The sequence below is a fragment of the Cheilinus undulatus genome, linkage group 4, assembly GCF_018320785.1.
Source record: "Cheilinus undulatus linkage group 4, ASM1832078v1, whole genome shotgun sequence".
Lineage (NCBI taxonomy): Eukaryota > Metazoa > Chordata > Actinopteri > Labriformes > Labridae > Cheilinus > Cheilinus undulatus.
In genome coordinates this window covers 13,004,108-13,029,363 of record NC_054868.1, presented here as the reverse complement: position 1 = coordinate 13,029,363, position 25,256 = coordinate 13,004,108, and the positions used below count along the sequence as shown (strand labels likewise).

The window sequence follows — 25,256 nt, the reverse complement described above, 5'->3', positions numbered from 1 at the left end:
CCGAAGCTCCTCGTCCTAAACCTAAACGTGCCATTTTATAACAAGTATTAATGTGATGCAAACACCCTCATGCTGCCGTCTGCAAACATGTACGGAAAATACATAACAGACTTAGATTTTCCATCACAATTAATTTAACTTTATTTATACATATGGAACTTTAAAAACAGAGTTACACAGTGCTTAGCGGCATTAAAAACAGAAAGAAATGCATACCATTGTTAGTATCAGTTTTTAAGTATTTTTTTTTCATTGTTTTTGTCTTTATTTTTCAAAAATTTCAGTGAGTCCATCAATGTGGATACTGATGATAGATCATGCCTTTTACTGATTATGAGACTGGGATGGGCTTTTTTTCTACACCATTTGATGACAAGATTGTAAAATAATCTAGTCCAACCAGATCAAAAGTGAAACACAAAATTCTGATAACAAACGTTAATAGGCATGTAATTTATATTTTTCTTTGTACAACTTTATTTTTGTTTGCACATTTTCTTTGTGCACTGATTAAATTAATTCAATATAATGCATTAATATTCAATAGTCTGTGATAAATAGCATATCAATTTCCCTGACTGATTAAAACTAATTGGATGCAGTGCAGTTTCAGACAGTGACTTAGGATCACATCACCTTATTTGGCCTGGCATTTGTATTGGCAATATCACATTTCAAAAAAACAAAATTTACATATTTTGTAGACAGCTCAAACACCAATAATAAACTCAATGAACTGAGAATCCAAGGCACTCTGATGTAGTAAAATAATTTATTTAACCTGGGATATCTACGCGTTTCAACTCCAACTAGTCTTCATCAGGACATAATGTCCTTTATGTCCTGATGAAGACTAACTGAAGAAAAAAAACGCGTAGATACGCCAGGTTAAATAAAGGATTTTTACTACATCAGAGTGCCTCGGATTCTCAGTTCTGACTGTCATCTATAATATGGACTTTTATTTATGTTTACAGGCAAGTCATAGCTTCCTTTTTTTGCAAACAATTTTTTGTCCATTTCCTGAAGAGCACCTGATCCTGACTACACAGTGTTGGATACTTTGACCCCATGTAGCACTCCCCCACCTTTTTTCTACGTTAATAAACTCAAAGAACTGTAAAGAGAAGAGAATAATTAGTGCCACAGGTCCTGAAAGAGGTTAAAACCAAAAATGATACAAGACTCAGATTTCATGGGTGCATGAAAATATCCTTGACAATTGGTATCTTTATTAGTCATTGATTCAGGATTTTAAATTCCAGCATACGTTTGACTGAAAAGGAAATTTTCAAATATCCTCAGTTTTCCTTCATGGTATTTAATACACAGCTGAGTTTCAATGAAGACTCTAGTTCAAAAAGAAAATAATAAAGAAAGTCCCCATGACACAGTTGGTGTCTGCCGTGTTACAGTCTGGTGAAAAAGACTGGGTCCTTGAAACTTGAATAATTGTTAAAAAAGAAAGAAAATAATACTTTGTTGAATGAGTGTAATAACAGAAATGTAATTTTACAACTGAGGAGAAAGACCATTCATGTTGGGATTATTTTATAGATGAAGACTTTAATCTTTAATGTGATCACTGGCAAAAAGTTACTTAGGGCTTTTTTCATAAACAGAAAATTGAACAACAAATGTTTGCAAATGTGCCTTATTTCAAACATGACACGCCTGTGTGTTGTTTTTGTAATCTGTTTTGTGTGCAAAAAAGAACGTGAACAAAAAACAAAGTACTTTGAAAAATATGTAACTTTGGGTTCGAAATAAGTGTATTTGTGTTCAAATTGCATAATCTTTTCTTCTTTGAAACACTCTTCCAAATATTCCAATGTTTAAAGATCTGTCATATGTTTGCGTTGGTGTGACTTCAGGTGATCCAAGCGTTTGAAGCTGAGGCCACAGACCGCACAGCAGTATGGTCGTTCCCCAGTATGAGTACGCTGGTGAACCTTCAGTATGTCTGCCCGTGTGAAACTCTTATCACACATTGTGCACCGGTGAGGTTTTTCCTGTGTGTGAATTCTCCTGTGCAACTTTAGATTCCAGAGCCGGCTAAACTTGTTCCCACACACTGTGCAGCAGTAAGGTTTTTCACCTGTTTGGCTACATTTGTGTGTCTTTAGGTCAGAGAAAGAAGGGAAACCTTTTCCACAGTGGCTGCAGAGGTGGAGCCCCTGCCCTGAGTGAATCTTCTGGTGGACTTTGAGGTTACAGGCTTGGGTGAAGGTCTTTCCACACTGAGTGCAGGAGTATGGTGGTACTTGTCCAAGACTCTTGTGTGATTGCTTATGTGTTTTCAATGAGGCAGTATCAGGGAAGGACATGGAGCATTGATTACAAGCAAGTCTCCTGCCTGCTCTTCCTCCCTGCTGATTCTGCAACCTCTCACCCAAGATAAAGGTATCACTGTAGCCAACTGAGGGCCCGTACATATCCTCTGTGCCCTCCAAAGATGGGTCAATACCATGGCCTCGGAGGCTCAACCTGCTTCCGGAATCACCAGGCACCTGTTCAGGGTACAAAACACTTGGGTCCTGTAGATACCCTTCTTCATTGATCAATAAACAGCTAAACTCACCACTCACCTCAACATTAGTCCTTGAGGGTGAGACTCCACTACAGTTGACCAGGCCCCTTCTATTCTGTGGAGTGCTTGCTTGGTACACATGATTCTCAGCCCCTTCTGGTGCATCCACATCCCCCTCATAGTTCCCAACATAACTCATATTCTCACCTAAGTGAGATGGTGATCCATGTAAGCCGTCCAAGTTACCCATATCAATCATGTCTGCATCTCCATAGCCAGTCTTGTCAAAACCACCCAAGTCTTCCATTCCATACCTGGTCTGAAAAACTGATTCACATGGGTCACCTGACTGACCACCTTGGCCTGAGTCTGGTCTCTGATTGAAACCAGCTTCCCAGTTCACATGGCTCTTAGGGATCTTCTGGTCACTGTAACGTTTACTGGGCCCCGGCTGACCTGATGCATCTGTTTCTGAACAATGAGAAAACAAGAGATCTGAAAATGTGCTGCTCATATGATTATGTAGAAATGGCAAAATAACTATATGACCACTGAAAGTCATGACACTGGAGCCAGTTTTGAATACCCATGTTGTGGAACATACAATACTCAACAAATTTATTAGACCACCAGCCAAAGTAAGGTTTATGCCACAGCTGCCCTAAATTAACAGCATTGGCAATTACCAAAATCATTTTTTTATGTTTCTGCAATGGCTAATACACCAAAATGTAGAAACTCTTTAACCCAAATGATATTTTTAATGCTAAAATATAATTATTATTGTTATCCATGAATTTTCAAATTTACTGATTTACAAAAAAAACTGAAAAAATAGTAAAGCACATCATTATTTTTTGATTAAAATATCAAATTATAGTTATTTACTTGCATTCCTGAACAGAAAAATGAGTTTTAGTGGTTGAATGTTATGCTTGATTCATTTCTGACTTCTCAGAGAAGCCCAGTGAGCCGGCTCAAATTTGGTATAAAAAGGTGAACTCAGTTTGAAATTCCTCATTCTTGTTCAAAACGATAAAACGTGGAGAGCTCACTGAAAATGAAAGAGTCCACATTGAAGCACTTCATGATGCTGGATGGTCACTGAGACAAATACAACAGGTAGTCTAATAAATTTGTTAAGCACTGTATATATATATATAAAACAGTGCTGCAGAGGTCACTATCTTTTTGATAATATGACTGAAAATCAAAATGGTAAATAACTTTAAAACCGTTTCAAATGTGTCTTTCTGATTGCATCTTTCTTTCTGCATAATATGACATACTGACCCTCCACACTGGCAACCCATCTTTCTTGCGACTCATTCGTTTCTGGTGTAATCTGAAGGGCTTCCTCCTTGAGCAGTCTTTCCAGTTTTTCATCTGGAGACTGGTGATCAAAAAGACAGACAAAAATATTATAAAAAGAAAACAAGCTTGGTAAAAGATAAACAAGTAAATCTGATTTAGTGCTATGTTATTGAGTAGGTATAGTAAAAAATCATACCAAAAATGGTTAAAAAAATTATACATTATTTATTTTTGCCCTCTTTTTCCTTACGCCCAAGTGTATGACATAAAGAAAGAAGTGTGTAACAGTGAAATTTATTCTGATCTCAAAAACATTTCAACAAACAAGTGAAACATCTAAAGTTATTTCTTGTAATTTAATTGGGGTCATTAATTGTTTTTACCTGTTGTATTTTTATTTCACTATGTGCCTCTTCAGCTTCATTGTGAGTTTTCTCACCACCATGTCCTGTGGAGCTATTTGTCTCCTCTTGCAGCACACTCTCCTGCTTTAGACTTATTTCTGTTGAGGGATTAGAAAATGTTATTCCTTAGGGATGCACTATATTATCAGAATAATATCAGAGTGAGCAGTTCATAGCTTAAAAAGCTAACCGTAAGTACTAGAAGGTGTGAAAATGTCTGCTGATATGTATCACCAATATGTTGAACTCCAACTGGCTTAATTTTTTACACTTCACTTTATTTTTGTGTAATTTAAAGCACTTTATCTTTAGCTGTTTGTAGCACCTAGAAAGGCAGATGAGGGATGGTTTTATTTTAACTGTTGAAAGACATTTTGCATATGCTGTACATGTATTTTAAAGAAAGTACTTTGCCTTTTTAAATACTTAATGTCTATTTGAAAAGAACACATTCATGGGATCATTTTTTTTTATGTCCATTAAAATAGAATAGTTACAGTGAGTTACAGGTCAAGCCTATTACAGGAGAGGCTTGGTATTCTTCAGGATATAAAAGATATATTGGTGTCAGTAATGGCTGAACTGAGTTTGGAAATATCGGCAGAAATTCTATATTGTGCATCAGTATCCTTTTGGGAATCTCCCCTTGTGGGTCTAATACATCTTATCTTTTTTGTTTGTTTGAAGTGGATCGTATATTCACTCCCAGTTCCTTTAGAGGATCTTGGAAGACACTTATTCTGTCAAATTATAAGACACTGCAGTCAATATTCTTAAAATAAAAAGGCTTGAATGTCATTGTATTATGTGGACTTCCTATAGTTGTGAAGCAAAAAGTCTCTTCTGCAGCTCCCCCAAAATGACCTGCAACAGCTGATTTTGTTTAGTACTGAGCTTTTTACTTAAAACTCTCTCTAGCTGCCTCTAACAGTAATTTTCTTGGAACAGCTAGGAGCTATATGTAAACATCTTCTCTTCCTGTTAACAGTTGGCAACTAGCTGGAGAACACAATCCACAGCTGCGTTCAGCTGATGCAGGCAATGATGTCAAGTGCACAGAGATTGAAGAAAATAGTAACAGTAAATTAAAAGTTTATTATGAACATTATAAAGGGCTGTTATTGCAAGATCATAAATACGACTTCACTTGCTAATATGAAAATATTAATGAAAGCACCTTTCAAATAGCTGTTCCCATACATTATGTTTCCCAGCTAAATAGTGGCTGGATATGAAGCTGAAAACCACTTAGACTCACCTGTCGCTCTGGGTTCCTCCTCACTAGCACCCCCGGCCCTTTCGCAGTTCACACATCTCCCTTTCTTTTCTCCCTCTCTTTCCTTACGTCGACTCTCCGACCACTTCAATCGCCTCTTCAGGGTCTCAATCTGGTCCCTGCACCGTGTCACCTCCTCCAGAAAACTGTCTTCCACCAGCCTGGTGATTTCATACATGGCAGCTTTGAAGACTGTTTCCATCACCCCCGACAGCTGGGACTGAAAGGTTACTATCGTCTCAGCCATTATGCCACTTGTCTGCAACCCTCAGATTCTATTTCAATAAAGAGGTATCTTTCGAGAAGCAGTTCAAAAGCTGTATCAATGTGGAATTTGCCTGTCACAGCAAGGTAGTGAACTGACGGCGCAATGTGTTACAGCGTTCAACAGAAGTACAAGTAAATTGTCTTAGCCGCATTTATCGTTTGGTTACTTCCATTTCCACGCACGTAAAACTCAATAAACAACACAGGTGATTTTTAAAAAATCGTTAGCATACTAGCTAGGTAAGCCAGTTTTGAATCAATTTAGCGTAACAGAGTAAGACCGCGGGATAATCTGTCGTCAAAAACATTTAAAACTTATCCAACATGCATACAGTGCAGATTGAGACTGGTTTAGTAATAGTCGTTATTCAGTTGCTTAGCTAAAATGTCTCAATTTGTTTAAGCTGAGCTAACGCGTTTCCTCTTGATTCCGTAAACAACCCCACTTCCGGGATGCAAACTACGGGTTGGGATGAAGGACAATTCTTTCGGATTTATTGAGGTCTGGTGAGGAATAACCTGTTTTAAGTCGAGAGTTCTACATGTACATGATTGTCAGGGTCGATGATGAACATCGTTTATAAATACAGCTATTCTTTATCGAGTAAATTAAAATACAGTTTGGATCAGAGGATATTGTTTCCATAAGCCCCTCCTTAAATCAATTTGCGTCACACTCAGCAGACCGCGTTGGTGGAAGGAGCCATAGGGAGGGAGCCATATTGGGTCATCTGCTGGCTGTGTTTTTAATAATTTCGCAGCACTGCACTGTTAACGTGGATTCAGGACAACACTTGGACAAACGGGGTAAATTACGAAACCAAAATGTCTGCGGACGATTTTCAGTCGAAGTATGCCTCTGTCATGGAGAGTATGCTTAAGAGTGCTGTGGCAGAAACTACTAAACTTTTCGAAACTATGGTCGACGAGCTGAAGGCAGAAATATCCAGAATCAAGAAGGAGAACGATGACCTCAAAAGAAGATGTAGCTTATTTGAAAACGCGAGAGGGCAAAATACCAACGACCGCCAAGAGAGCGAGCCAGTTCCGAGACAACCTGACGACTCTGAGAAACGTGACACAGCTACTCAATGTGGTAAGTTCTGATACCCATCTCTCATCAATGGCTCGGTAATTTCTATAATTACGCTGTTGGTATTGTCAAGACGTTTAAAAAATGTGATAATCAAGGAAACTGTAGTCGTTATCGCGTTTAATGGGTTGGGTTTTCTTGCTTTTCTTCGTTGGTACGCGTGTAACTGTTGTGGCAGCTTAGCCTAGCTTAGCTTAAAACGTCGATTACAGAAGGAGGGAAACCATACCACGTTATCTTGGCTCGAAGCAGAGGATGTGATGACGGTTAGATAAATAGGTGTTAAACGATTACCAAACACAACTGATATCGCTCATAAATGGGTCTTAAGTTGGTTTTAGTTTTTATTAAGTTTATATATTTAAATTGGCCCTGTTTTACTTTTAATAATATACATTTCCACACAATAACTCGTGGAGGGCCTTTGTTGTGGGAGATTTTTTTGCTGTTGGTTATTCTCAAGAATCAGGTCATCACCAACTCAACCAACAAGAAACGTATCATGAAACTTGTTTTGCAGTGTGATTTTTAACACGATTATCTAACGAATTTAGTGTTTTCCCCGGGAATTAAGGAGACTTGGGTGAGAATTATCTAGGGGTCCGGTGGCAATAGTACATTTTTAAGTTAAATGCATCAATGTATCGTCGTCATCGATGCATCAAGGGGCTACCGGTATATCTGAAATTTAGTCAGTATATGTTCAGTCTTTGGTAAAATAGAAAGTAGGAAGTGCCTTGATACTCTTTGAAATTCTGAATTTATATGTCAACTGAACCCATTGCAATTGTACTTTTTAATTTGTGCTTTCTTATATTTATTCAAATTTATATAATTTATTACATTTTATGAACATTTACAATGTTTTTATGGTGATGTTTTTTTTTCTAATCTGAACATGATTCTTGGAGAATTTTCTAAAATATTAAATTGTCAAATTACTCATTTGTTGGTTGAAAATGATAAATAGATTATATTTTTAAAAAAGGTTAAACTAGGTATTGGTTGGCACTTTGCCAATGGAAGCTTGCTGCCCTCTAGCTTCACACCAGTCAAACTGTAGCACTGAAGTGACCAAATAAGATAAGAGAAGACCAATGGCATTAGCATTGAAGCAATAGATGAGGGTTTTTTATGGTGAAAAAGCTTAAATAAATCACCACTATGGTGGCAAAATAGGACTAAATATGATAATGAGACAACTCTAAAACCCACAGTGTAAATGGGAAAAAGGGAGGGAGGCCAACTTTTAATAATTCTAATTTTAGGAATGCTGAACTTCTATTGGGAATTTAGCATTCCCAGCTATCTGCTTTGTGTGGTAATTACCACCTCACAACAAGACCAAGATCATCTTCTTCAAGTAGGCAGAGTGATAAACTCACCTGTGTGCAATAATTAGATTACTGAAATCCTTAAATTATCGTGGCTGTTGGCATATCAAAATGAGCAGATTCAGGTGAAGTTACCTGAATTGATTAGACTGTGATTGGTTGACAGGTCACAGTTCGGTTTGCACATCCGTTTGGGGTCACGGTTGGGTATGGTATGGGTTTGGTTTATCAGTAAAGAGTTACATAAAGTCCTGCATTAATAGGCCTTAATTGAGGTTTCCCTCCTTTTACTCTAAGCTGACTGTAGTGTAGCAATTACTTTACCATCTCGTAATATTAAGAACTACCTGTGGTAATTGGCACAGCCTGGGTTGTGTTAAAGACCCTGTAAAGTGAAATCCAAAGTTTTTGTCTTTACACTGTAGATATGTTGGAATATGGTTGCTGTAAGCATGTGAAAACACTGAGATCTACGTGTGACTGAATTCTGGATTTAGGCCATTTCACCTCTTTCCTAGCTTGGTTTCATGTGGGTGGGGCAAATATGTCAGCTCATGATGTTATGAGCCCACAGTAGGGAATGACCCCACCCCTCTAACACTGCAATATTTTGGAAGGAAGCAGTCACCTGGAGCAGGGATTTCTGGGTTCATTTTGTGCAAAGGACTTCACTCTTGTACGGTTCTATACTGTTCATGTTTCATTGCAGAGTTATAGTTATGTGTGTTTTGTTTATTGGTTCATGTTTTTAGGGCAAAGTATTTTTCAAAGTATGACACCATGACTGCATGAGTGAGGGGGGTAATGCTGCAGACTACCCTGCCTGTATGTGTCTTTATCTGTGGTTCTAAATAAAAGATAGCTGCTCATGCTTACTGCATGAGGGCTTGTTTAACTCGTTTAACTTATCTATGAGCCACTCCTCATCACAGTTTGCCACAATCTAAAATCACAGAGCAGTTCATCTCAGTACAGTCTGTTGTCACAGTGGTCTGTGGATCATATAAAGCATCATAGCAGAGATTTGAACAGACTTTGTCTCTTCTTCTAAGGTCAACAAAAGGTCAAGAGACAGACTTATGGCATGAGTGTTTTCCTCCATTCAGATTGTAACATTTTTAAAACCTGAGAGGATCATATTCCTCCTGAGTGGGCGTGGCTTCAGCTCATTCAACAGACACGCCCACACCACCCTGGAGCAGATTTTACTGCCTCATTTTTCATGATTTGAAGCTTAATTTTATAAACTTGGAGATGCTTTATTTGACTGAAATTTGACCTGGGGGTTCATAACACAGTGATCTATCATAAGACAAACGTAAATACAGATTTATTTTCACTTTACAGGGTCTTTAAGCATGAAAATAGGGGAAAACAGATTTTAAAAAGACGAAAAAGGCAACACAGCAATGAACAGTGTAATATCTCCTGCGAAGGGTAGAATTAATAAAAGGTATTAATGAAAATAAAACACGTACATTTTAAGAGCCTTTTTAAGGCATCATGTTTAGTCCATGTGTAATGAGATGAACTACGACACCATTAATTACATATTTTTTAGTAAACAGCAAATTAAAGGCTGATTGTGGATATGTAGAGGTTGAGAACACTAGCTAAAGAGTGTATACTTGTGCAAAATCTTGACTAGTGTTAACCATGGAAGGACTGCAAAATAGACCATGTAAACACAGGATGGGACATAGAAGCTGGGTCTAAGCAAAGCTACTAAATACATACTTGTAGCCGCTGTTCTATACTTCTGTATACCTGCGTATGGGTAAATGTATTGTTTTCGCTCAGGTCCTCGACTTCTCTGCTTTTACATCCAGAGGCTTTTAAGAACACAGTGGAGAAGTTGGTAAGAGAAAGAAGCCAGCAGTCTCACCACTCCTCTGCTATTGTACATGCAGTTACCCTTTCTTCTTCATGTGTTTTGTTATTCCCGCTTCCTGCTTTTTTTCCGTTAGTTGTTTAAAAGCATTTTGAAAAAAGTTACGAGTATTACTGCCATCTAAATTCTAATCCAGGCTTAAAGTATGTAAAGACCTGCTTTAGAAGTAAACACACGTGATGGCTTGCTTCAACAGCTAAAGCTAACGTAGCAGCGCTAGCTACATCGTTAACATTGCGACGTAATTCAATGTCGTCACATTAGCTTTAGCAGTGGGAGTTTTAGCAAACATAGCTAAGGCTAGCATATCTACATTAGCTGTATAGGTTACGTAGCCACATGAGCTTAAGCAAATGTAGCATAAGCTAACCTTGCTTTGTTATCTTTAGCTACATTAGTTACAAGAGCAATGTTACCTACATAGTCAATGTAGCTTCATTAGCTTTAGCCTTAGCTATGTTAGCTGTGTTAGTGTTTTTGTGTAGGAGAAGCTTTTGTCTTCTAAGCAGACCGTTTACTCTGCATTATTAAATACTCGGGTATTAAGTTTTGCAGGTCAGGTTTAAGACATCGAACTTCTGGTACCCTTACTTTAATCCTTTCCCTACCCCTTAATGGATATTAAATCCAGTTTTATTTTTAAAGTTTTAGTGGGTATTTCTGTTTTGACATAAGTGGCATCTCATGGTCTGCAAGGGGGGCTTTAAGATCTGTGGTCTGAAACCAAAGTTTAAAATGTTGAAATTAAGAAATTATTTATTTGTAAAGGTGAAGTATTTTCATTGTTCTTCACATAGCAAGCTAAGAGACAACAGAACTAGAGTAGACTTCACCTTTACCAGGAAAAACATGAAAAGTTGAAGATAGAATGGCTAGAAAGAGATAAAACAAGGACATTTTACCACACAATTACAGTAGAAATATCAATTCATCAAACTGTTGGTTTACTTGGCAAAAAGGTTTGAATTAAGAAATATAAAACTGACGGGTGATGTCAGACATTGCACGTCATGAGGAGATGTTCATAAGTAAAATAATAGTGCTCATATTTCTCATGGAGGTTTTCATGTTTCATTTGCGTTATTAAACAACAAGGAGAATGCACTGGGTGGTTTTAAATATTTTGTAGTTCATCAATGGTAAAATTTCGCTTTTTACATCTGTAACATCCACTTAGTAACTTTGCAAAGCAGATGGATTTGCCCATTTCAGTGTTTCTCACTGGCAAATCCGTCTTGCAAAGCTCCCATCTGAACCATTTGGGCCCGTTTAGAAAGTGACAGGACACATCAGCGTCAAGGGGCAGTACATTTGGGTGTGGCAGAGTCTTGACGTAAGCATGCAGCGAGAAGAGGCCGGTGCAATTATGGTGGAAGACATTAGCGTAGATGCTGCTATAGTGCAAGTTTTATCAGAACTTGATGACATTTCTTCGTTAATTCATTGAGTGTCAGCCCTTTTATAAAATGGGAAGTGGCTTGTACCAGCGTTTTTGGCCATTTTGAGTCATCTTTCAAGACCCACAGAATATTTTGTACTATGACTCTGAAAACACAGAATAGCTCAAATGAAAGAAGAAACTCTCTATTTCATCATGGAAAAAAACTTTTGTTTGCACCTTGTTCCGTTCTTGATTTATCTGAAGTTGAATAGAGGCTAGTTTCACCAGAAAGACCACCTTTTTTCTAGAAAGCTGAGAAAAATGCATTTTTGTGAAAGAGCATCTGTCAAGCAAAACAGTGATTTGAATGTTATGATTTTGCCTTCAATGACATAAAAGACATCTGAAAATTGTATTACAAAAGTTATTTTATCGTAAAATAAATAAAATACAAAATACGGCACACTACAACTGGACGGCCGCCACATGACCCCCTATACAACCACGTCCTCTCCTGCTTGAGTGTCCCCTGGCATTACCTGTAAATTATAGAAGTAATATAACCTATAATATGTTATATATATTATATATAATCTATAATATAGATTTGTTTGTTCTTAGCTCTTTTTCTGCCAACAGTGTTGCAGAACTGCATGGGGCTTGCTCTTCTCTCAAGTCTGCTTCTGAAATCACACGAGTGAACGCATGAGTGATGGTTTCATGCGATAAATCTGGCTGAATAACCAATGGGTTTCTAATGTTAACTCACCTCCATCGCTCTGGGACAGAGAACAAGACCCGCTGCGCTCACTTGGCAGCCATTCCTCAGAGTCTGGGTCAGAAAAGTCTGCTCTGAAGTGTCATCGCTGTAAGTATCAAGCTGGCCAGTGGATGCCGACGTACGGAGGCAGACCTCACAGCATCCTTTAGCCTCTCGGCCGGCCAAGGCAGATGAATGAAAGAGCTGATGCCTGGACTTGCTGTCGGTTTCAGTGAGTTACCGATTTCTCATGCAAAAGTTTAGAGTTTCTTCCAGCATCCGCAAGCGAAACTGGCCACTTGATCCCTCAGTTTTTGGGGGGCATTTTGTGCTGATACTGAATATTTTTGAACTTTTAGCTTAGATTACCTCCATCCCTGCGTCTCCACTTCATGTTTTGATCTCAGTTGCTTTGATGTACTGTCTTCCGTGTTCCGACTATGTATCCCAGAAGCCCCAAAATTACTCACAGGGAGCATGAGAGCGCCCCCTTGTGCCAGCCGCCGAAAAAACACTGACGTATACATACGTCAATGGCACTCAAGTGTTGGATTTTAAATGACATATATATACGTCAGTGGCATTCAATGAGTTAAAAGAAGAACAAAGAACAACACTGAGTTGTTTTCTTTTCAAAAACGACAAAAGTCGCGTACTGACATGTCTACATGGTACAGTACACAGTTTGCCTTACGCAGTTCTCTGTGGAGTTTACTGCTCTGTAGTGGCACACCTTGTTGGGAGGCTACGTCACGTGTTTTGTTGCTCTGATTGGCCCGTAAAAATTTGACAGAACATTCTTCCAGTCACCTTCCGAGTTTTTTTTTTTTTTTTTTTCAAAGCCTCAGTCTTTTCCCAAAGGCGTCTATGGAAGGTTAAACAGATGGATGTGTTAAACAAATCCATCTGGTGTCCCAGGTTATCCACTTACTGTAGGAGCAATTAGATTCCTTTATCACTGTGGTTTTCCTTTCCTTTCCTTTCCTCTTACTCACACCTTTCCTTGACCCTGTGACATTTTTCGTCGAGACCAAGGAAAAGTGGATAGGAAAGGGCTTTGGGAGTAATTTTTTTTTTTCTAACTTTCAGAATAGACGAAAGGAAAAGTGGAGGTCAACGTAAGACCGCAGCAAGTACAATCGCGCTGTTAAACTGCCTTTTAAGCAAAATTGTAGCAAGACTTCACTGTGCAGCTGAAAGTGCTGACTTTCAACAGGGAGAATAGTGTCCATTTAAGTTTTACAGAGCACACAGGCCCCCCACTTTGAGCTGCATTGACAGTTTCCACATGAAGTGTGTGTGTACAATTTAATGGCATTAGTTCGTTCACCAGCTTTTACCTTCAGCCTTCAGCTGTTTGATATTTTTGATAGCTTAAAGGATGAGCAGGGTGAAATTTGCTTTTTGCGTGTGTGTGTAACAAAAAACATCATGTTGACAACACAAGGGATTTGTTGAATCTTTGTTACATGCATTTATTTTTCCTTCATTGAAGGTATGCACCTTAACATTTCTGGCCCCTTATTTTTGTTGTTTGACTGACAATATTTGCTGTCACTGGAGATTAAGAATGCAATCTTCAACATACCAAATATCCTGTGAGGATTTGCCAGTAGTACTTTCTTTAACTATTCAGGACCTTATTCTTAAAAAAATCCCGTTTTGGCAACTGTGTTTTTGTGTATTGTATTACAGATCTTGTTCCTTCCCACACTATGCTGGTGGAGCAGTGTGAGCCTTTGAGGCCCTCATCATGGCAAAACCAAGAGCAACAGTGTGAGAATTCCGCAATGCAGTACGTTTGGCAGGAGCACAACTATGAGAGCCGTGGAAAGCGAAATTCTCGGACAGGGCTTTTACTTGAGAAACAGGAGGTATGTGATTATTTAAGCAGAATAAATGTCTACATGTCTGTATGTCCTGAATTCAATCAATGACACTTTTTTCTGCAGGCAACTGGTGACTCTTCCCAGCAGTCTAGTTTCAAGAAAGAGGATGCTGAGCCCATTGCAGCCCGTAGGCAAGCCTTCAGAAAAAGTACCGGTAAGAAATCCAGACGATATTTTCAGCTAAAGTTTGGTCATTTAAAAGATTCAGTGAAGCCTTTCACCATTACCCCATTCTTTTCACTATTACTTTTGTGTTTAGGTTCATCACAGTTGTCTGCTGGTGGCAATGAAAATAAAGGGCACTCCATTTACCAGCAATGTTCTACAACAGGAATCCCTTCCTCTCAAAGAAATGAAGAGACTACAGTGGCCCCAGCACGGTTCTGTGAAAGAATAGACAGAAGTCCACCTGAAGCCCACAACCAGACATCTGAACAAGAGTCTTCACAACAAATCTCACTCACATTAAGCCCGACCGAGGGGGAGGATAGTTCCAAGTCTGACTTACCTGTACAACGCAAAAGAGGAAGACCACCAAAGAAAGCAAAGACCGCACAAGAGCAAGTGAAACAAATGCTTCCATCATCTTCTGAAAAGGAAAAAGAAGTGAGAACTCTCCGCACAAGAGGGAAGAAAAACAGCACAGATTCTGCCACTGAGGATTCAGTGAATATCACTTCATCCAGACTTTCAAAAAGATCCCCTGTTCAGCCTAAAGGGTCTTCATCTATTATCAGTCCATCAGAGAAGGGGAGACAAAAAAACGCTCTAGAAGGTGTGGAGATAGGCAAGGTTGGTTCTCTGAGTTTATCTTTTATTGGAAAGTGTTCCTCCCAAAATGAACAACCAGCTGAGTCCCTACAGCTCTCAGTGGATATGGAAGATGGGACCGTTCAGGCGTCATCAACTGAAAGCCCTTCTGTTGTAAGAACACAAAACACTCCAAAAACTAAGTTGCTACCAGCACCATCAGTACAGACAAGAGAACGGCGCACCTCTGTTACTCTTCAGGATGCAATGCTATTAGTTGAAGCCATGAATCAGTCAGCAGAAGAAAATACACTCTGTTCCCCACAACAAAAACCAGCTACAACCAAAACCTTGCAAACCGTGGAGGAGGTGCAAATTGAGCAGCAAATATCACCAATCAACGTTGAAGCCCAGGAGCCTGCTGATAAAGTACCTCAAACACAGATTTCCACAACAACAGAGCTGACAAAAAAGGAACTTAACTCTGATCTTCAAACTATAAGTGTCACCGCAACTGGTGAAGTTCTGACTGTCATACCAGCCAACACTGCTAAATCTTCAATGGTAATATCAACTGCTGCAACTCAGACAAGCATAAAGTCACTTCAGCGGCACCCTTCAGGTCACCAGTTAAAATCAGTAGCAAATATTAAAAAAGATGAAACTGTACCACAGAAAATAGTTATGGCAAGTTCATTAGTCTCCGTGATACCTCATAAATGTGCAGCACCGTCTCCAGCCCTGCTTCCAACTGTTGTGCCAACTGCTGTGGTTGCAGATGACAAAAGTGAACTACCAAGCTCAACCTCCACAGGTGTACCACCAAAAAAATCTCCCCTTTCCTCTGTTATATCACAGAAGTCACCTCCTGCCATCAAGTCGAAGTTAACTGACCCCTTAGGAGACTTGCAGTCAGTTTCTCTTCCACACCCTAAAATAACAATAATAATTCCAAGACAGACCTCAGCTATAGCTTCAAAGAAACAGTCACAGACGATGGCTGTTACAACTATGCATGAGGCTAAATCATCTGATACAGTTACGTTGTCATCATCAACATCATCATCGCTGATGTCGTCCTCACAGGATCTCGGCAAGTCAAGAGATACACAGACTACTTTGGATGAAGCAGCCACTGTACTGTCAACAAAGAAGACTTCTGATAACCTGGAATCCTCTGGACAAAACATTTCCTTTACTGAGCCAATAAAAGAACCTTCAGGAATCAGCTCTATTTTAGATGTGTCATCAGGGCTTGAATCAACCCATGAATCACAAGCAGTACCATCTTGTGAACAAAAACTTTCTGCAATCGTCAGACTAACCAGGCTCCAACTTCCAATCTCATCCAAAGATGCAGTTCTAGTGTCAAGTCTGCCTACAAGTGGAGCTTCTGCATTAAAATATTTGTTAAATGAAGTTTCATCCTCCAGCATTTCTTCTACCACTGCAGAAACTTCTGCTGTTATGCGTCTTCAAACTTCTCAGATGTCAGACAGACAAAAGAACGTTGAAATGGAGGCCTCACTATCCCCTCGAAAAGGCATCTGTTTGGAATCCTCTACGTCTTCCTGGCTGTCAGCACAATTCTGTGTGAAAACAACAGACATGGACTCTACCGAACCTTTAGATTTATCAGTCATGGCCAGTGAACCCACTACTTCAAAGTTGGAAAACAGAACAGTTTGCAAGCCAGTGCAAGACAATGACTTACCCAGTGACCCTGAACAAGAGTTACCTTCCACAGAGTTAGAGCCACTTATCATAGAGGAGGACGACGAAGAGTCAGCTCCCATAGAAGCGCCACTTCCCACAGAGGAGTCAGCTCCCGTAGAAGAAGAGCAACTTCCCACAGAGGAGTCAGCTCCCATAGAAGAAGAGCCACTTCCCACAGAGGAGTCAGCTCCCATGGAAGAAGAGCCACTTCCCATGGAAAAAGAGTCACCTGCTGTCATTCATCTAATGCCCATCAAATCCAAGGACACATCGGACCCACATGTACGAATGACCAAAACCCAGTTCCTTGCCCAACTAGCTGTGACACCAATTTTGCAAGACCCAAAACAGGTGAGATAATACTCCAAAAAGCTCAAGCTACTCAGTACTTCATTTGCAAAAGGGACAACATGTTTAAATACTGGTTCCTACACATCCTGGCAGCCTTTAATAGGCAGCTAATAGAGTGGTGCAGTCATGACTTAATTTTGTAGGCAAATCCCGAAAGTTAGTGTTGGATGGGTTCCCTTGGTGGTGAGCCTATGGGATATTTCAATGGGTTTTTGGATCATTGCTGAAAATAAGTTCTGTGTCCAGTAAAAGTTTATGAAACTTACACATTTTGTTCATAAAGATAATCTTCAGAAATTGATATTTTGCATCATATCTGCTTCGTTAATATAACAAATGTAAAAAGCTGACGTCATGCTGTATTGAACTACAACACAGTTGACCAAATTCAGCGTCATCAACTGAGGATAGGAGTGAGCGGCAGGCTCAGTTGCCGTGCTTGGGGTGATGGTTTATATGATCCAGACAAATGCTGTAGTCCTAGTTAGCTGTCCTTTGGCAACCGTCTTTAAGATGTGAAAATATATACAATTCAGAGGTGGGCACTTTTCAGATGTATTTTATGTCATGGGATAAAACGTTAAAATCCCTTGAGCTTGTGTTCACCACAGAACTTATTTCAGGCAGTTAACAGAAAACTCAGTCAAAAATCCCATAGACTTTCAGACGAGGGAACTGGAAAACTGCTAAAATGCTAATTTACTTCCGCATTTTAGGACTAATTGCTGCACCATTCTATACATGAGCTACAATCCAGAGCGCTATCAGACTTATTTTACTCACTAGCTGAAAAGAAACTACCAAAACGGGAGTTAAATCATAAAGTCGGTCTATGCTCTGTATGAGTGCCAGGTCAGCTGGCGAAGTTTATAAAATTCTCTACAGTCTGTAGACACAAACAGACCGCTGTCTCATATCAAGTGTCCTGCAGGCTGCGCACAAATGCGGAGATGTGCATAGTACAGTCTGTGCAGTCTCTTTTCTCTCCTGGAAAACTTTATCTTTTTTTTTTTTTTAACCTTTCATTACAGCACTGCACTGCTAAATCAGTATAATGCTGTAATGCCGGCCATAATTCCACAGACAGGCGGTGTACTTTTCAACAGCACTGCATCACCTTTACTACACATCACATTATGGCAACAGGGAAAGTAGAGTTGTGACCTTTAAAGGTGTTACATATTCTAATCTGCTTGTACTGTTGCTTATTAATGTGAGCATCTTAGCTGATTTTATAGCTCTGCCATTTCACTACATGAGATTTTTCTTGTCGTCACAACACCCAATTGTTTTACTCCAAAGTGTAGAGGACAGACTTAAAAACGTTATACTCCCTTCATATTAAGTCACCATGATTTTATTTCTAAAGTGAATTGTGAATTACTTCTGCAATTATTAAAGAGTTGAGGTCAGGCCACTGACTAATTTGTGTAACATTTTCACCAGTCCAGTGCTCCATTGTAATCAGATCTTTATCACCAGGAGTGGTTACAGATTGAGGTGCATTAATCTTTACATCTTTTAATGTCATTCATGTTGTTCAGAGTATTTTTGCACACAATATTTGTATTTTTTATACCACACCAGAATACCCGCATGCAACACTTTGACTGCTCTGTTTGCATTTTTACTAACTTTTTTCCTCTTTCTATTGTCACAGCCCTCCATCAATGACTCAGTAGATGCCAACGCTTCCGGTCCCAAAACCTGCACCAGTGACAAGAAACAGTTGGAAAAAAGTATCCTTGTGGCAAAACTCCGGCGTCACCTCAGAACTCACTTGCAGGCTAGAAACTCTGAGACAAATCGAGAATCACGCACAGGAACGGAAAACCCCACTGAAAGGTGTGACAAACCTAGACTAGAGAACGACAAGGCAGATGATAAAAGCACACCTGTTGAACCCATTCCTCTGAGCAATGAAAAACAAGACACAGTTTTGGATAATACATCCATAAAGACAACCAGTGACTCCCCTCCTGTCTCCACAAAAAGATCTAGCATAAGTATAGACGGTGTACGATCCAAGAGATCTCTGAAGGAACTGTCCCCTGAAAAGTCAAAATCCACTACTGAATCCACACCTGTGAGTCTTAAGAGGTCTATCCCAGACAGAGATGCCATTGACTCAAAAAATAAAAAGTCCTCTCCTGTGAGTGCAAGAAGGTCAAACTCAGCTGGAGATAGTGCTATTGCTAAAAAGACCAAAGGAGCTTCTGCTAGTCCTGGGCGGCCTGGTTTGGCTAAAAAAAGTGCAATTTCTAAAAAGACTAAAAGCACATCTGTTAGTCCAAGAAGGTCTGCTTCAACTAAGGAAAGTGTTTCTCCTAAAAAGACCAGAAAAACATCTGTCAGTCCTAAGAGGTCCAGCAAAACTGAAGAAAGTGCTTGCCCTAAAAGTCTCAAAACTACCTCTGTGCGACCTAAGAGAACTAGTTCAACTAGAGATGGTCCTAGCCCAAAAGGTGACAAAACTGTTGATCCTATTAATTCTGAAACCCCTAAAAGGACTAAATCTATTCCTGTTGGCCCTGGGACATCTAGTTTAAGTAAAAGTGGTTCTAGCCCCAAAATACCTGCCGATGACGGTGACTCTCCGAGTAACATTAAAAGTGGAACTAATCTCCATAGTGTCAGTCCTAGTAAGACTTGGGAATCCACCCCAGCTAAGAAACCCAGAGTAGTTAAAGGTTCTTGTCCAAGTAAGAATTTAAGAGTTGTCAATTCTAAGCAGTTCACTAAAGCAGCAAAAGATAAAAAAGCCCAAATTCAAAAGCATCAATCAGATCTGCAGAGTGAAGCTGAAACAAGCCAGTTAGCGGAAAACTGTGCTAACACAGAGAATACAAAGAAAATGACTACTAAAGCTGTCTGGACTCCTCCTGCATATCCAACTAAGAAAAAGGCCCCAGCAGGGAGAAAGAGGGTGCTGCAATCATCTGTGAAGAAAGAGACAGAATCTCAGAATGAGCCATCAGTTTACCCTCCCAGTGTTTCCCTTCATCCCATACCTATGAGAGGACAACCTGTTGTATCACCATTACAACCACTGTCAGTCATCGGTTGGCGTCTGCTAAAGAACCAGTGTGGGCAGTGTGGTCGTGTCCTCAGTAGTAGTGCTGCCTTGGAGAGCCATGTCAGTCTCCACACAGGTCACCGTCCTTTCTCTTGCAGACTTTGCGGTAAAAGCTTTCCAGACTCCAAGGGTCTTAAACGGCATGGACGGGTGCACCGCAATGGTAGGATCCATGTGTGTCCACGTTGCGGAAAAGGTTTTGTCTACAGTTTTGGCCTCACAAAGCACCTCCAGATGGTGCATGGCAGGATTAAACCATTTGTCTGCCAGATCTGTAACAAAGGATTCTTCTCGAAGCGAGATGTGGAAGCCCACATACGGATTCACACAGGAGAGAAACCCTTCCATTGCAACCTCTGTGAAAAAAAATTTGCAAGGAGGACAGAACTAAATATGCATTTGAGGTGGCATAATGGGGAGAAGAGACATTGGTGCCCATATTGTGGGAAAGGGTTTTTAGACATCAATAACCTGAAAAGACACAAATATATTCACACGGGAGAGAAACCACATTCCTGTCCACACTGCCCTAAGAGTTTCACACAGTCAGGGCACCTAAAAAAGCATGTGAAGAACGTGCATAAAATTGTATAAGAGATAGGCATCTATAACGTCATGCTCTTTTGTATATATGCATTTTTAGTAAGTGTGGGGAAATCTAAAGTCTTATGCATCTTAGACAAATTGAATATTGTTGGATTTTTTTCCCATTGATTTATTCAAAAAGTGGTTTCATTGCACATACAGTGAAGTAATAGAAAAAATATTACAAACTTTTTTTGTTTAATTTTGATGATTATGGCTTACAGCTCATGAAATATAAGCATACTACATAAGACCAATTAAAAAGGCTTTTTAAAACAGAAATGTCAACCAGATCAAGGCCACTAGCTGAATGTGTATGTCAATATAAAGTCATTCTCTGAACTTCTACTATTAGTGAAGCATTGTGGTAGAATATTTCATAGGCAAAATAAACAGAACGGGTATGCATCTGGTTTGTGCTTTTATAAGAAGAAGCATGGTTTCGCATTTCCTTTAAGAACCTTACTTCATTTGTACAGAATGCTTTTATTCTGAATTTCTTTTCTGGCTCAGTTTGGCTATACAGTTAATCAAGTTTCTGTAAGAAAGGTTTATTAAGATGAGACTTATGAAGAAAGACGGGGCTGTGGCAGGAGGGGACCCAGCCAACATGTAGCACACATGCACGTTATAAGAGCAATGACGGTGCCTGCCACAAGGTGGCTACATGCAGCGAACGCACTGCAAGTCTGAGCCACAGCCATCAAGATTAGACAAAAACGGCTTGTAATATATCACATTGTGTGATATAAATCTGGAATTCACACGCTTTATGGTATTCTTGCACCTGTTCATTGAGGAAAAAAGCTCTGAAGGGATCATTTGGGCTTTTCTTTTTTCTTTTTTTTTTCCAGTGCAATTTTATTTGTGAAGTTAATGTGAATTGAGACAAGGAACTTATGTTGAGCTGATTAAATGATTATTTAATCGTAATGAAGTTTAAGAGTGTAGGTAGTTCTTGCTGAGGTTGGAAGAGGATGTGTGCATGCTGAGTTTTGAAAAGTTCTTTGGCCATGCAAAAAAGACTAGGAGATTTTTAACATGTTTTGACACCATTAGACTGTGTTTCGCTCTTACCCATTGTTATGTGCTGCTAATGTTTGTCCTCTGATTCAAGCGCCAGTTATGAGCACAGTCACCATTGTACAAAGAGTAGGTTGGCTGCTTTAAAAAGGTAGGCACAAGTTGACCTATAAAATTTAGTCAAAATAATTATGACCTTGTATTTTCAGATTGCACTTAAACATTATTGAACACTCAGTACGCTTACATGCATAGCAAAGTCAGATCAGATTGGTTATAGGTCAGTTAGGCAATTTAACTGGACTACTGTCTTTGTCCAATAAAAAAAACGCAGAGCGGGAGAATCAAATTATTGACAGGAGCATGTCTGACTTCGCTAGGGTAGATGGTGGTATGCGCTCTTTTAGGTAGTTACTTTGGACCTTTTCCTTCTGACCTTGCTAACATGGCAGTAAGCAGTGAACTGGTTTTATGTCATGCTGTGAAACCCTGAGCACACTTAACAGCTTTGTGCATATTGTATGCATGCTGAGTTTATCTTTTGGTTTGGTTTTGTTTTTTTCTGGGGGGGGACAAATGAGAAAGGCATACCCCTAGCTAATGCTGATACACAACAACACAACGTGTGCAACATTTAGCATTTATACCATTCATTTTCCAGGTCAAAACCCAGCGAGAACACCAGTCAAGTTCAGGTCAGATTAGGTAAATTGATCTCCAACTGCTGAATATCTGTGTGATCTTTAAAGTCAGAGTTGTGATATTCAGTTTACTATGATCTATACTATCTATCTTACTATGATCTACTATGTTTACATATGTGTTAAAGGTCTAATTTTAGTTGACCTAACACAATAAACTGACTTTATTAATGAATGTAAAAGTACTGAGTGTCTTCCTTGAATAATTTTGTAGTTGTATTGTTGATTCGCAGAATTTGGTAGAATCTTTTTGTTGCTAAAATTTAAGGTTAGTAGGAATCACACACAACTTGTTTCAGTGGTGTTAAGAGCCATGTTCTGGACATGAACCCTTCTGCATGCCCAAGATATTGCCCAATTTTCTTTCATAATTAGATTTCTGTTGTTCACAAAAAGAACTAGTAGAGTAGTGCAAGCAGATGGAAATGTCCGATTGTTTACTGTTGTAATGTCACTTAAATTTGTAAATTTGACTTGTTGCAAACTGACCTAAAAAATCCAGGAAATGTGATGGTTAATTTTCTCTCTTATTTATGTTTGAATGACAGTTGAAAATCCACAGAAATTAGATTTGTTGATTTTCTCAGAAAGCGCTGCAATCTTGATGTTGAAAAGACATTTTCTGTAAATTGCCTCCAAACAACAACTGTACATGTTTGATCACAGTGGGCATAAAGAATATTTTTAGTCTGCAAGACATTAACCATCAAAATGTTTTTTCATCATTTGTAACTCATAAATATTCCATGTTGTAAAAACAGTTGACTCATTATTTTCCTTTAAATATTAAATTTTCCTTTAAGCATTTGGAGCATTTGGTTTTACTGTACATTACTTTGAATTGCCGTGCACAAATACATCACTTCCACTTAAATCAAACCAAACAGTTGCTTTATTCCAGCTATGGGTTGCACCAGCTATGAGTTAGTTCAAATGCAGTCATGTTTAAGTGCAAGTTCATTCTTGAGATAGAGTTAATGCTCTGCTTTCATTTATGATGTTGCACCAGCTGAGATAGCTTCAATGTTGTCATGGTAAATATCCTCTTTTGTAAATTGTGATAACTTGGGGCATGACGAGAGTTGGTAATTATTATTTATTTGTCTAGATCATCTTCATAACCAAAGTTCTTTCAAGATAATTTATCTAATCCCAGTGCTTTGTTAAACAAGCAATCCAGCAACAGTGTCAGCACCGTCACAAACACTACAATATAAATCTTCCTGTGATTGCTCAAATGAAATGAAAACATGAGATAATGTGGTTAGTTTGGACATTCTGCCCTACTTGTTGAGCTGCACCTTGTGCAGCCAAACAATGGCACAACTTTAGCAACTATTTAAATCCTTTCAACTTAGGATTTGGTGCAGAATTTACAACAAAACTCAAGACATCACCTAAGATTTGGAACAGGCCACAGATTTCCTTGTACAATATGCACTTAGTCGAAGGGCTTACTGTCATTGTGTTTGAAAGAAAAGAAAAACAGGGAAGATTTTAAAATTGCATACCAAGAGAAGGTTCCTATGGATCCTTGATGCATACATTTCAATCGCTTCACTGATTAAACCTTAGATAAGACCAGCATGCCTTATTCTATTCAAAAGAGCTTTTTATAGACTACTTCACTGTTTTATCATAGTTTAGGCAATATGTGCAAATCTTATTTTGGCTGCCTCAGAGCAAACAAAGCCCTGTGCCCCCCTGAGATCTTTGCCCCTCCCCCTCTTTGACCCTGGGGGGGAGGGGGCAAAGGGGGATTGGTAGGGAATTAATGCCCTATTGAAGGGGTTTCCAGAGTGTGGGTAAGTGAGCCTCCCCCAAGAGATGATAATTTATTCTGTGGACCCCACCCCCACAAAAATATGATTTAACCAGCTATGTTATATTTTTCAAACATTTATGTCTCATCTTCAAGCATTTTTATTTTAACAATTTTATATTTTTGATATTTGTTCTGTAGTATATGTTCTCAAATATCCATCTCTCCCAGGCAGTTATTTGTTTTCAGTAATGAACTTATGGCTTACGCTACCTGGTTTTTATGCTTTAGGCTATAATTTAGTGAAAACTAAGGATCTGCGTCTGTGCAGATGATAAAGGATTGGATAACAGCAGATCATCCTCCACCTTTAGCCGGTACTTGGTACACAGTACCTAGTACTTGCTTTTGATCATTGCCAGTGCCAAACACCACTAAATATCTCTCTGACCAAATTTCCTTTTACTCTTTGTCAAAAAAATTCCCCTGGTTTGGTCTCTAGACTGTGCTTTTGTCTCAGTATGAGCCCAGTGCTGACACAGCCTTATGCTGTCATGAGCTTGTAGCTCTTTGCTAATTAAACACTGGTCTCTGAGCATCATCGGAACCAATGCAGCAAAATCCTTACTTTAATATTGGAGTCTACATTAACTATAAATCTGCCAATCACCTTTTTGTGGTTGTTCCATGCATCCCCTGAAGTCCTGTGGTCCCCCTGCCCCCCCAGGGTCAGTTCAGCTCACACTTTCAAAACCTCTGCTCTAATGGATGCTGGACTTTTAATTTTAGGAGTATACCCAAAAAACACATCCTTATTAAATATGAGCAGATAATGGATAAAAAAAATTATCCGACACCACAGGAATCAAAAGCAGAAAAGACGTAAGGAAAATGCATTTAGCCTTTTCTTTAAAGAATGTGACGTATTCATAATTTAAAAAAAAGAAATGAAAGCAGGAAGGTTTGAAAAGAAATAAGGAAAGCATACCACCTTTGTCTCAGATTAAGAAAAAGTGGAATGAGTGGAAACCTTTGTACTCACATGAGTCAGTTGAAATTAAGTTTATAAGGATAATAAAGCACTTTATGAGGATGACTCAACAGAGGACTTAGGCCATGTTGCATTAATTTACTTTTTTAATCAGATGTATCC

General features: G+C 39.1%; 2 protein-coding genes across 5 annotated transcripts; one reads left to right on the top strand and one right to left on the bottom strand.

The window, feature by feature from the left end:
• Positions 1–1,205: 1,205 nt before the first annotated feature.
• On the bottom strand, positions 1,206–6,349 carry si:ch73-109d9.2 (uncharacterized protein LOC565042 homolog). 2 transcript variants are annotated; one of them, XM_041784215.1, is made up of 5 exons: positions 5,507–6,349; positions 4,228–4,346; positions 3,824–3,923; positions 2,589–3,001; positions 1,206–2,510 (listed from the first exon to the last, which is right to left on the bottom strand). In XM_041784215.1, exons 1-5 carry the CDS (start codon positions 5,769–5,771, stop codon positions 1,836–1,838), a joined length of 1,572 nt encoding a protein of 523 aa, XP_041640149.1. In that variant the 5' UTR covers positions 5,772–6,349; the 3' UTR covers positions 1,206–1,835. The 2 variants fall into 2 exon arrangements, with proteins under 2 accessions (XP_041640149.1, XP_041640148.1); XM_041784214.1 differs by having other exon boundaries at positions 1,206–3,001; positions 5,507–6,347.
• A 141-nt stretch (positions 6,350–6,490) lies between these two features.
• Positions 6,491–23,139, top strand: LOC121507850 (proteoglycan 4). Of its 3 annotated transcripts, XM_041784212.1 has the most exons (7): positions 6,761–6,887; positions 10,019–10,076; positions 12,279–12,482; positions 13,946–14,124; positions 14,203–14,293; positions 14,399–16,956; positions 18,617–23,139. In XM_041784212.1, the coding sequence occupies exons 3-7, from the start codon at positions 12,446–12,448 to the stop codon at positions 20,624–20,626; spliced, it is 4,875 nt and encodes a 1,624-aa protein (XP_041640146.1). In that variant the 5' UTR covers positions 6,761–6,887; positions 10,019–10,076; positions 12,279–12,445; the 3' UTR covers positions 20,627–23,139. The 3 variants fall into 3 exon arrangements, with proteins under 3 accessions (XP_041640145.1, XP_041640146.1, XP_041640147.1); XM_041784213.1 differs by lacking the exon at positions 10,019–10,076 and having other exon boundaries at positions 6,846–6,887; XM_041784211.1 differs by lacking the exons at positions 10,019–10,076; positions 12,279–12,482 and having other exon boundaries at positions 6,491–6,887.
• Positions 23,140–25,256: the final 2,117 nt, after the last annotated feature.